At 39.2% G+C, this 12228-nt stretch overlaps 1 protein-coding gene across 4 annotated transcripts in view; it reads right to left on the reverse strand.

The window, feature by feature from the left end:
- ABL2 (ABL proto-oncogene 2, non-receptor tyrosine kinase) overlaps positions 1-12228 on the reverse strand; it is a 75025-nt gene that overhangs the window by 20015 nt on the left and 42782 nt on the right. For 2 of the 4 annotated variants that reach the window (XM_066261252.1, XM_066261250.1), the window contains exons 1-2: positions 10401-10514; positions 3241-3411 (exon numbers count right to left, since the gene is read on the reverse strand). In XM_066261252.1, the coding sequence (XP_066117349.1) occupies positions 3241-3411; positions 10401-10512 (283 nt within the window). In that variant the 5' untranslated portion in view covers positions 10513-10514. Of the gene's footprint in view, positions 1-3240; positions 3412-10400; positions 10515-12228 lie in introns of those variants that run through there. The other 2 variants (XM_066261251.1, XM_066261249.1) reach the window with 1 other exon arrangement.

The following is a 12228-nucleotide window of genomic DNA, read 5'->3' on the forward strand; positions in this document are numbered from 1 at the left end:
TCCTCTCTGTCTCTCTCTTCCCCTCCCGCAGCCAAGGCTCCACTGGAGCAAAAGATGGCCCGGGCGCTGGGGATGGCTCCTTGGTCTCTGCCCCAGGCGCTAGAGTGGCTCTGGTAGCGACAGAGCAACGCCCCGGATGGGCAGAGCATCGCCCCCTGGTGGGTGTGCCGGGTGGATCCCGGTCGGGCGCATGCGGGAGTCTGTCTGACTGCCTTCCCAGTTTCCAGCTTCAGAAAAAAAAAAAAAAAAAAAGAGTGAAAGAGGTAACCAGTAGGTCTTTAACCACGTATATTATTGTCGCTTCCTTACAGAGAACTGGTAAGAACAGGCCATCACAATTAGGATACAGTGAAACACCCTAGGTTTTTGTCTACTTGACTCTTTTTTTGGCAGTTAGGAGAATTTTCTACTGTGGAGGGAAACTGACAAGGGTATGGACTGGCAGAGATACCAAAACACAGGCCCCACTGACAGAGGAATCCTGGGAGAACTTTGTTTTATAATTCAAGCAAATCACCACCTTCAAAGGAAAAGGAAGTACTGTTATTTTATCTTTAAAATATATTTTATTGTGTTTAAAACCATAAAACAGCTTTAGTATGACATCCCTTTATACTAAGAAGAAGAGCCTGCTCTAGAAATCTAGCATTTTGTGGGTGTTACGAGAAATCGCTGTTGGCCATAAAGTAAAGGCGATCCCACAACAGTGGCTGCCGTAGTGGTAACAGAGGATTCAACACACTTGGCTTTATCAATGTTTCCTTGGTGACTGAGCTATTTGGAAAATACTGACATGCAAATTTTATCTAGAGAAGAATGTTCTGAGTCACAGTTTCACAAACTTCTCCGCAGAAGTATCAGTAAAGGTGTAAAGGGTCTGTTGTAGCTCAGACTAACCCAAAGTATAAAATTTCTATGAAGTCCTTTGTTTTATCCTGAAATTGTGTAAACATTTCCTCCCCTTGCATGAACGCACACCTCACACCCATACAAATTTAAGTACGCAGGCACCAGGAGATACTGCACTCCGCTTTCCCTGTGCCTCCGACACCCTCTGGCACACACACACATGTCACCACACCCACGCGGGGCCATACTTACACCCCAGCTTGAGAACTCAGTTCTAAACATTTCTGCTTTTGATGAATCTGACTGGGTTAAAAAACCTTATGTATATAAAAATTTTATTTAAGGGTAACATTCCTTGAATGGAGGCCTGCCTCCTAAATGTGGTATATCCACTCCCATTTAATACCTCATTCTGAACCTTACAAATAAAAGGCATTCGTCCAACAAATAATCACTGACATTACAATTTTGTTCAGTTAAAAATTATTCTGAAATATATTTTTTCCCAGTAGGACTTTCATAGGTTCAAAAGATAACAAGTTTAGGCAAATTAGTAATCCAACTCATGTACACAATGACAGTGGCCCATACTCATACTGTTCCATATTTTCTGTCCTTGTTCCAAAAAACCAATTATGTTATTTGGTCATGTTCTCAGTGTTCCCTTTTATAAGAATTTACTATAGAAATAAACTAAAATAAATTACTATTCTGAGAGTATTACTACAATAGAAACCCTTCCTACTATTCCTTTCACTAATCTGTATAAACACAAATGAGAGATAAATTGTCTAAGCTAGTGATTTTCAACCAGTGTGCCACAGGAATTATTAAAACATGCAGTACCTGACAATTTAGTTAGGAACACTGACCTCAATTCCCTGAGATCAGGGGTTTCAAACTCCGCGGGCTGCATGCGGCCCACCGAACAATTTTGTGCAGCCAGCAGACTAATCCACGAAGTTCAAAATATTTTGGATAAAATTAAGTAAGCCTAGGGGCCTACTTGTATTTTTCATTTCTCTAGCATCCTAGCTAGATATTAGCTTAGTTAACAGCAGTTGTGATGCGAACTACAGTTTCTGGTCGTTTTGTGACACTGAGTAAACTGCATGTACGATTGTGCTTGTTGTACTGATTTTTTTTTGTTTTCAACTGCAGTGAGAAAAGTGTTGCGTAACAGTTGCCTTTTGTAGACCTAGTGCGGCCTGCCGAACGGCTGTGATCTTGCTCTGCGGCCCACATGCTGAGTTGAGTTTGAGACTCCTGCCTTAGATAGTCAAATTTAAAAAATGACAACAGCCAACACAATAGCTGTTCTGTGTGAATGAATTAAAAGCATACTTATTTTTTTTTTTGTCAGATGGGTGAAAAATATTTTTTTGGTGTGCCACAGAATTTTAGTCATTAGTTTACATGTGTCGTGAGATGAAGAAGGTTGAAAATCACTAGTCTAGGCCAGTGCTGCTCAAAGCAGGTCCACAATAAGAGGCTTGCGCCAGACTGTGAATCAATAGACTACTATCTTCATGCTGAAAGTCTTGCTCCCAAAAAGAAAATGGCAGCTGAACTAAATAATAAATATTGTACTTAGTTGATGTACATGTAGTTGGTTCACATTTTGAGTGCATTTTTTTTTTTTTTTTTTTGTATTTTTCTGAAGCTGGAAACGGGGAGAGACAGTCAGACAGACTCCCGCATGCGCCTGACCGGGATCTACCCGGCACGCCCACCAGGGGCAACGCTCTGCCCACCAGGGGGCGTCGCTCTGCCGCAACCTGAGCCACTCTAGCGCCTGGGGCAGAGACCAAGGAGCCATCCCCAGCGCCCGGGCCATCTTTGCTCCAATGGAGCCTTGGCTGTGGGAGGGGAAGAGAGAGACAGAGAGGAAGGGGGGGGGAGAGAAGCAAATGGGCGCTTCTCCTATGTGCCCTGGCCGGTAATCGAACCCGGGTCCCCCGCACGCCAGGCTGACGCTCTACCGCTGAGCCAACCGGCCAGGGTTGAGTGCAGTTCTTAATCTCATTGCAAACTGGTAACAAATAGTTCTCAGACAGGCAGTCAGTCACAAACAACACTTTGGGTAGCACTGGAGTCCGGCAACATGACTCAGCCACCATCAGTGAGAAGAGATGGAGAGGGAACCTTATCTTTGTGGCAGATGAATGCTGGCATATCTCATATACAAATTCTGAGAATGAAGAAAGTTTATGTATATATTGTGATTTTTCTAGTGTATAAATAAGTCCTATAAAGTAAACAAAGTAGTATTATCTCATTCACAGGTTTAAAAAAAAGGCTAATTTTGGAGGCAGAATCTAGAACAGACCCGTTTCTTTCCTAATCACGAATGGACACTGAAGAGTGAGAGGATGTTATTCAGCAGCTTACCTTTAGTGATGCTGAGTGTGTTATCACCACTTGCTACAAAATCATAAAGTGCAACAAAGAGATTAGGATCACTCTCGGTGGCTCCCAGCAAGTTCTCCTTGGAGCTCCATCTGATGGCCTCATTCAGTGCCTGGGGTTCAACATCACAACCATAGGGGCGGTGCAAGGCTTCTGAAAGACATAAGAGAAAGGAATTCCAGTAAGTTTAACAGTTGGATTGCATTTGAATTCAGTACATACACAGTTTTTTAGCTGCTGGCATAGATGGATGGCTCCAGGCAGAAACATAACTATAGTCATGGAATAATGAAGAATGAGCAAATGGCACTGTCTCCTAAACACAAGAAAAGTCTACTTGTTGAAAATATGACAAGAATGAAAACACAAAATGAAAAGGAACACATTTAACAATGATTTATACATAACAAAATCAGAGATTAATAGGAAAAGCAGTTTTCTCAAAATGAAAAAAAGAAATCTCAAAAAGAACTGAAAATTCATTTTATAAAAATACAAGATATTCTGTAGTGGTGATGGTAGTGGGTCTAAAAGGGAATAGTTATGTTTGAAAAGTCCTTCCTTTCTTTACTATCTCCATATAAAACAAATTGTGAAAGAGATACATTTTAAGAAATATGTACATATCATATAAATCCAGACCCTCCATATACATGGAAAAATAGTGCTTCTAGAAAAGAAAAAAAAAACCTAAAATTATCTGTTAAACAACAGAAAAATGTTTGAGTTTAATACAAAATATTCTCGCCACTCCAAAATACCTTTGTTCCCATGCACTGTTTAGAATAACTTGCAATTGTTTTAATGAAAACAATTCTACCCTATTTTCTTTTCCTAGGTGGTACACTTTTGTAAAATATCAATATCCTAATTGGCGGCTCTAGAAAATATCACCAACAATGGACATTTATTGAGTTTCTACCGCGGGTAATGGTGGAAGCCTCGTAAGATCTGGTTTCTTCCTGATGGATGGCTTTATGGTCGCTAAGTTTAGTTGTACTACACACTCAGGTTACCCCTATTCCACCTTCTTACAGCTTAGGTCAATTATACTAAAAATACACTGTTCTACCAGCAGCAATTTTCTTAATTAGTGGAACTGTTTCTAGCAGCTACGGTACCACTATGTCATGTGACATTTTTCTATTATTATGTCTCTCTCTTCCTCTCCCCACCACTAATTTTTAATTTAAAATTAATTTTATCAGCCTGACCTGTGGTGGCGCACTGGAGAAAGTGTCAACCTGGAATGCTGAGGTTGCAGGTCTGAAACCCTGGGCTTGCCTGGTCAAGGCACATACAGGAAGCAACTACGACAAGTTGATGCTTTCTGCTTTTCCCCCACCCCTCCTTCTCCCTTTCTTTTTCTCTGTTCTCTCTCTAAAACTCAATAAATAAAATCTAAAAAAATAAATAAAATTATTTTTATCATATTTGAAGGAAAAGCTTTGTATTTGTGATTTGATTACTTTTCAAACCCATTCCCTCCTCTCTATCTCTGTAGCCAAGGCCTCAGTGCTGATCCCATCACCTCTCATCTGGACCACTGCCGCTACTCTTGTCTCCCTCAAATCCATCCTCCACACAGTGGGCAAAGTCATCTATTCAAAACACAAATGTGACCGTGTCACTCTTCTTATGATTCTTCCACAGCTCGACACCGGGCTAAGTCTCTTTAACACTGCCATCAAGGGCCTTAGGACCAGGTTTCCACCTCCTTCTGCAGCTTCTCCTCTCCCCACCTCCCGTTTTAATCGTTAACATTACACCATGATGTTGCCTACCTCTCAGCCTTTGTTCACACCATCCTGTCCACCTAGAATGTGGTCTCATTTGACCCTTTTTTCGACTGGCTGACTTCTCACTTTATAACACTAGTTCCAATCCAGCCTCCCCTAGGAAGCCTCATATGTTCCTCTTCCTGTCACTCTCCAAAAGCATTACACTTGCTGCATTAATACCCTTTATCTTTATAATATCCTCAATTCCTGCTTGTTTCCCAAACTTCACCATGTGTTCTATGGCATAAGAACAGTATCTTTATTTATTTATTTATTTTCTGTATTTTTCTGAAGCCGGAAACGGGGAGAGACAGTCAGACAGACTCCTGCATGCGCCTGACCGGGATCCACCCGGTACGCCCACCAGGGGGGCGACGCTCTGCCCACCAGGGGGCAATGCTCTGCCCCTCCGGGGCGTCGCTCTGTTGCGACCAGAGTCACTCTAGAGCCTGGGGCAGAGGCTGAGGAGCCATCCCCAGCACCCAGGCCATCTTTGCTCCAATGGAGCCTTGGCTGCGGGAGGGGAAGAGAGAGACAGAGAGGAAGGAGAGGGGGAGGGGTGGAGAAACAGATGGGCGCTTCTCCTGTGTGCCCTGGCCGGGAATCGAACCCGGGACTTCTGCACGCCAGGCTGACGCTCTACCACTGAGCCAACCGGCCAGGGCAGTATCTTTATTTTCTAGCAAGAAGTTACATAATATTGGCTCAATAACTACTAACTGAATGACCAAATTACACAAAAATGTGACAGTAAACAATGACATGTATTTTAACCTTAAAATAGCATTAATCAATGTTTTAAAATAGCTTCATCTCTATCTACACAACATAGACAGAAATGCCTGTTGTGATCTGTAAATCTCCTAACAGTTTTAGAGTTTATTTACTTCATCACATTATTTCTCCTCTTAAAAAGAAATCTATCATCAAAATTTCACAACTAAATTTTGTTTTAACATTAAGAATATTATGACAAACCTAAACATATGCCCAGAAACAGATGTGTTGCTCCTTGTTTAAAGGCAGAGTTACAGTGAATGGAATAGATGTATTATAAACTAAAATGACCAATTAGGATTATTAATAAACAAAACACCGTATTATATGAAACATCTCTTAAACTGGCCATATGTACTATGTTTTTCTTTATCCTAATGAAAAATGATCAACTCTAGTAGAATTTCCACTAGGCTACAAAATGCCAACCCATCATTAACATGCAGAGAATTGCCAAAAGTAGAGAGTATTCATAATATTTATTAGGTTCTATACTAAATACAGTGTGTCCGTAAAGACATGGTGCACTTTTGACCGGTCACAGGAAAACAAAAGATGATAGAAATGTGAAATCTGCACCAAATAAAAGGAAAACTCTCCCAATTTCATACCTATTCAGTGCAGTTCGATGTGGGCTCACACAGATTTTTTAGGGCTCCTTAGGTAGCTATCCCGTATAGCCTCTACAGACTAGTCACTGACTGATGGCCTACCAGAACGGGGTTTCTCCACCAAACTGCCGGTTTCCTTCAACTGCTTATCCCACCAAGTAATGTTATTCCTATGTGGTGGCGCTTTGTTATAAACGTGCCGATATTCACGTTGCACTTTGGTCACGGATTTGAATTTAGCGAGCCACAGAAAACACTGAACTTTCCTCTGTACTGTCCACATCTCGACTGGCATGGCCGTGGGCTGCTCCACTCTATACACGGTGTTACGTCATCATCTGCGCATGCGCACATGCTGCCACATCATCCTACAGAAACTGGGAGGGTTTTCCTTTTATTTGGTGCAGATTTCACATTTCTATCGTCTTATGTTGCTTTCCTGTGACCGGTCAAAAGTGCACCATGACTTTATGGACACACTGTATAACACGATCCACATTGATGTTTCTTGCCAGGGATGGTGGTAACACATTATGATGTTCTGTGATTATTGGTCTGTTTAATGATCATCCAACAGTTCAAGTACATTTCCTTATTTTTAAGTAGAAATCCCCTTGTTTAAAATTGTAAGAACAATAAAAATTCAGGATAACTTAATGTTTGTACTATCAAGGACCAAGTGAGAAATAGTAATCAAGCAGGCACTAAAACCAACTCCTAAACACTGTAGGCCCAAAACAGCAAATGCCATGTATTTCACTTCGTGAAACCCAGTATATTAAAATTTGAAGTTTACAAAACTGATCATTTTAATGAACATCTACTATGCATTAGTGAACATCTACTATATACACTGGCCTCTGGCTGAGCTGCAGAATATAAAGATTATAGGCCACTATTTGGACTTACTATTTAAAAAATCTATCTACTTTCCATTATTTTCCCCAAACCTGCTTCTCCCACAGAATTCCCCAATTTCATCTTCTTAGTTGCTCAGGCCACAAACCTTGAAAGTGTTGAGTATAAACTTCTAGCTATAAGGTGGGTAAGTTCTGGGAATCTAATGTGTAGCATAGTTATTATAGTTAATACTGTACTAAGTACCTGAAAGTTACTAAGAGAGATCAGAAATGTCCCACCACACACACATGAAATGGTAATTATGTGATGTACATATCGCCAACTTTAGATTTACATACTCTTATATGTCAACTATATCAATGAGCTGGAGGGGTGACAAAAAGACCTTAAAATCATTCATGACTCCTTTTTTGCTCTCACATATCACATCCAATCCATCAGGAAATTCTATTGGCACTGCCTTCAAAATTATAGTCAGAATCTGCTAATTTCTCACACCCCCTTACTGCCACCCTGTCACCACCATCAGCTCCTACCTAGAATATCTAAGCAGACTTCTAACTGACCGCCACGTTTCGATCCTTGCTCTCTACTATCTAGTCTCAACACACTGGCCAGTTTTTAAAGCATAAGTCAGATTGTGTTACTCCTCTGCTCAAAGCTCTGGGACGGCTCCCTGTCTCAGAGAAAAACTAAGTGCTGATAGGGCCCTGCAAGACCCTTTATTACAACCTGTCTTGCCTAATTCATCTCTCTACTGCTCCTCCCCTCATTTATCTCAGTCTGGCCACTGGCCTTGCTTGAAGAAGGCAGGCACACTTCTGCCTCAGGATCCTTGTACTGGCTTTACCTTCAGCCTAAACCATTCTTCTCTAAGACACCCACATGACACTTCACTCAAATGTACTGTCTCAGTGCAGCATTCTCTGACTGTCCTATTTTAAAATTCATCTATTCCTGACAACACTCCTACATACCCCATGTCTCTCTTCCCAACTGATTTCTCTCCATAGCTCTTACTACTACAAAATATGTAATGTACTTATTATTACATTCACATGCATCACTCTAACTCCCACAGCTAGAATATCAGTTTTATGAGGACAGGAATTTCTGTCTGCTTGTTCACAGATCAATTCCAAGCACCCAAATAGCACATGTATATAAGAGGTTCTCAAAAAAAGATTTGAGTAAATGAATCATGCACTCACAAAGGATCCTATTAAAGGACAGAACAGAAAACAGCTCTGATGTCAGGGAAGGTTTCAGAGAAGAGAGAGCATTTAAATTGGATGAGCAGGAATTCTGCACTGATGACAGTAGGATGACAGGCTGTCAACGTGCAAGACATGTCTGCAACATGCAGTTCATCTGTGCTGGAGAGGAACTCACCAAGCTCAAAGGAGGGTTGTAAAGGCAAGTCAGCTTCTTAAAAACCATGTTATTTGACAAAAAAAGAAACGCCAATGAGACCTACAGCACAATTTTATGTAAACTTAAAAGGTGTACAGGGTGGGCAAAAGTAAGTTTACCGTTGTGAGTACATGAAACAGTTTATTCTTGTATTATTTATTAATTACTATATTATTTTCCATACAAACTGTAAACCCACTTTTGCCCAACCCATATTTAAACCAAACAACACTGTACATTTCTGAAATATACAAAATAATAAATACAGGATAAAAGTAATTTTGGGGGGGGCCAAAGTATTAAAGAACCACAACTTGGAAAACAACCCTTTTTATTCCCTACTCCCCCTCTTCCAGTCTCTGGCTTTATGATCTTTCCTTGGTCAAATCAAAAGATTCTATTTCCTTCCTTTCTTCTTTCTCCCCACTTAAGTCTTTTGTTCTCAGAGAACTAAGGGTCAACTTCCCATACAATCCGTCTGCACAGGATATCCACTGAAACACCATCCTACCTCTAGCGCAAAACAAAGTGGAAATTTTTCAGAGACAAAAAACATTCTAACCTTTTCCTGACGCCATAATGAACATGTATGTATTAAATCACAGAGTTGAAGAACTAAATGAGAAAAACAAGCCAAAAAGTAGAGTCGATAAAGACAGGAAAAATCCCATAGGAAAAGCAAATAAATGGCATAGTGTTAACCAGTGGGTGTAGTCTACACCACTTTCCTCCCCAATTTAAAACAGAAACATCTGGATGATTCAGATGTACTGCACCCACCCAAACTCAAGTGTGTGGGCTGGGAATGTTTTCTTTTCGAGCAACGGGAAGTGACTACTATAGATTAGGTACCTTAAATAGCAAGTTAATCTTTTATTAATCCTTGCAGAAGTACACCACAGACTTATGAGGAGAAAACAGAAGACTCTGATTTTCCTTTATAGGGTATAGGAGTCAGGTAGCAGAAATATGACTATTAAGAAAAAGTATTTTATTACTTTTTTCAAATGATACACTTGCAGGTACAATAAAAATAAAGCTAAACACAGAAATAGTTTATACAAAGTAAATTATAAGGATTAAACAAGTTAAAATCCAGACTAAAACTCAAATTCAAATTCAGAGATACATTCCTAAATGTAGTATTTAATTGTATTCAAAAATATTTTTCACCAATTAGTCATTCAATAACTTTTATCAGTTTAATTAGAAATCTGTCAGGTAGAAATTGGAAAAATTAATATACAACATTTTCAGCTTAGGCATTTCAAAGTATTTTAGAAATGCTTATCCTGCCAGAATTCTACTTTACCTGACTGCATAGTCTCTAAAAACTAATACTTTTTAATACCACTTTTAAAAACTATTTAAGGGGGCTGGATAAATCATTCAACAGCTCTCAAAATATAGTTTAAGTTCTTCATATCAAGCCATATGTATCTTATTATACCACAAAATATTACATATTATTCATTTACTCTCTTTCAAAAAGTACTTACTGAAGTCCTACTGTAAAATACCAGAACACACACACACACACACACACACACACACACACACACACGCACGCGCGCGAAATGTCACTGGCCAAGAAGGAAAACAGTAATAGTAATGTGTAAGATTAATTTTTGAAGTTTCCTTTCACATTTGATTACTGTGATTACCTACCCTACCCCAAACGATCACCTCTGAACCGTACCTGTTAGGTTGGGTCGAGCAGTTTCTGAGGCCTCACTGCACAGGCAGCAAAGTGACAGGTCCTGATCTCTGCCATAACTGTTAGGTGGGAGCAGAACTGTCCCCAGGACCATTCTTCTGCCCAGAAGCACAGAGTTCAACTGTTCTCTGTTGTGAGGAAGTGTTAGAATTCCACCCTGACAAGCACTACCACATGCATGTGACATTGACTCATGTACTCAGTGGCCAGAGGGAACCAATAGAAGAGTCGGAATTTACAAGTACCAGAGTGGGTGGAGTAACTGAAGGAAAAACGTCTATTAATTTGCAAAAGATTGAGTCAGAATGGAGTTACTTCAAAACCTCAGGGATTATTTTGAAAATACAAGTCAAAACCAACACACATCTGGGTGACAAATAATAAAATACACAGGGACCAGTATGTATATATGGGATTTCAATCTTAAATGGATGATGAAGTAAAGTGAGACTCTAGAGATGTTTCCTTGGAGAAAATCTGTTTACAATAAAAACACCAACTCCACTTTTTAAAAAGCCTAACAAGACTCATCTTTTGCATCACTTAAATTAGTTCAAGAATCTACAAATCCAAAGTCAAATAAATAGAATCTGATTCATAAGCACAGAAGCACAGAAATGATTGCTTTCCCTAACAGTTGATACTATTGCTTCGTAAAGGTTAAAAAAGCATTGCATGGTAGTGTTGAAAACTTCTCAATGCTAAAACTTTTAAAAGACAAAGCCTAATCTTTTTTAAAATATAAGAACAAAGTTAAATAAAATTTAAGAACCTAAAAATAGGAATGCCTTATGAAAATTAAACTAGTAGCATCTACCAATAATGAATAAATTTAGTGGTATAAGCTACAAAAATAACACAAGAATGTTTTTAACTATACAACTAAAAACATTTATTGGTTCAATAAATATTTATTAAGCACCTACTATGTACCAACTACTGTGCTAGGAACCAAGTCAATAAAAATAACAGGATAAAATTACAGGCTAGTAGGATTGAAACAGCCTTCAATAAAGCTGAAACAAAATTATAATGTAACCTTAAAGGACAAATGACTTTGATGAAGGTAATTATTAATAGTTTTAAAAAAACAAAACTTTCACTTTCAATAAAATTAACCTTTATAAAGCCAGTACTGTTAACATTATGAGCAAAGTAGAGTTAAATGACTAATGATTACCTCAGTTAATGACTCAGAATTTCAAATACCAGGCTGAATTTCTCCTTCACTATAGATTATGAAAAATATAAAGAAAAGGAGCTCCATAATCTATGCTCTGTACATACCTATATTCTATATCATATGATATACTATTTCATCAGTAAATCTGCTATTTAAATTATAAACAATTATGTTTTCAAATGCTCTTATGACCAGGAATAAAGAAAGAATGAATAAACAAAATGTGGTCTATATATACAATGGAATACGAATCAACCATAAAAAGGAGGGGAGGGGGACGAAGGGAGAAGGAAGAGAGACAGAAAAAAACAAACATCTATTTGCTGTTCCACTCATTCATGCCATCATTGGTTGATTCCTGTATGTGCCCTGAGTGGTGATGGAACTCACAACGTCTGCATGTCAGGACAATGCTCTAACCAACTGAACTTCCCAGCCAGGGTCCACTATGCCTTTACATTTGACTTGTCCTCAAATGATGAGCAGAACAAGTCTTCCCTTAGTGTATGGTTCACCTCACAAACATCTCACACAAAAAAGTAATGTGTATGTGGGTATACATTAGGAGATATTTCATAGTTCTAAAGGTTCTCTGACTTGACCCTTTAGGACAGTGGTCGGCAAACT

This window comes from Saccopteryx bilineata, chromosome 2 (assembly GCF_036850765.1).
Source record: "Saccopteryx bilineata isolate mSacBil1 chromosome 2, mSacBil1_pri_phased_curated, whole genome shotgun sequence".
Lineage (NCBI taxonomy): Eukaryota > Metazoa > Chordata > Mammalia > Chiroptera > Emballonuridae > Saccopteryx > Saccopteryx bilineata.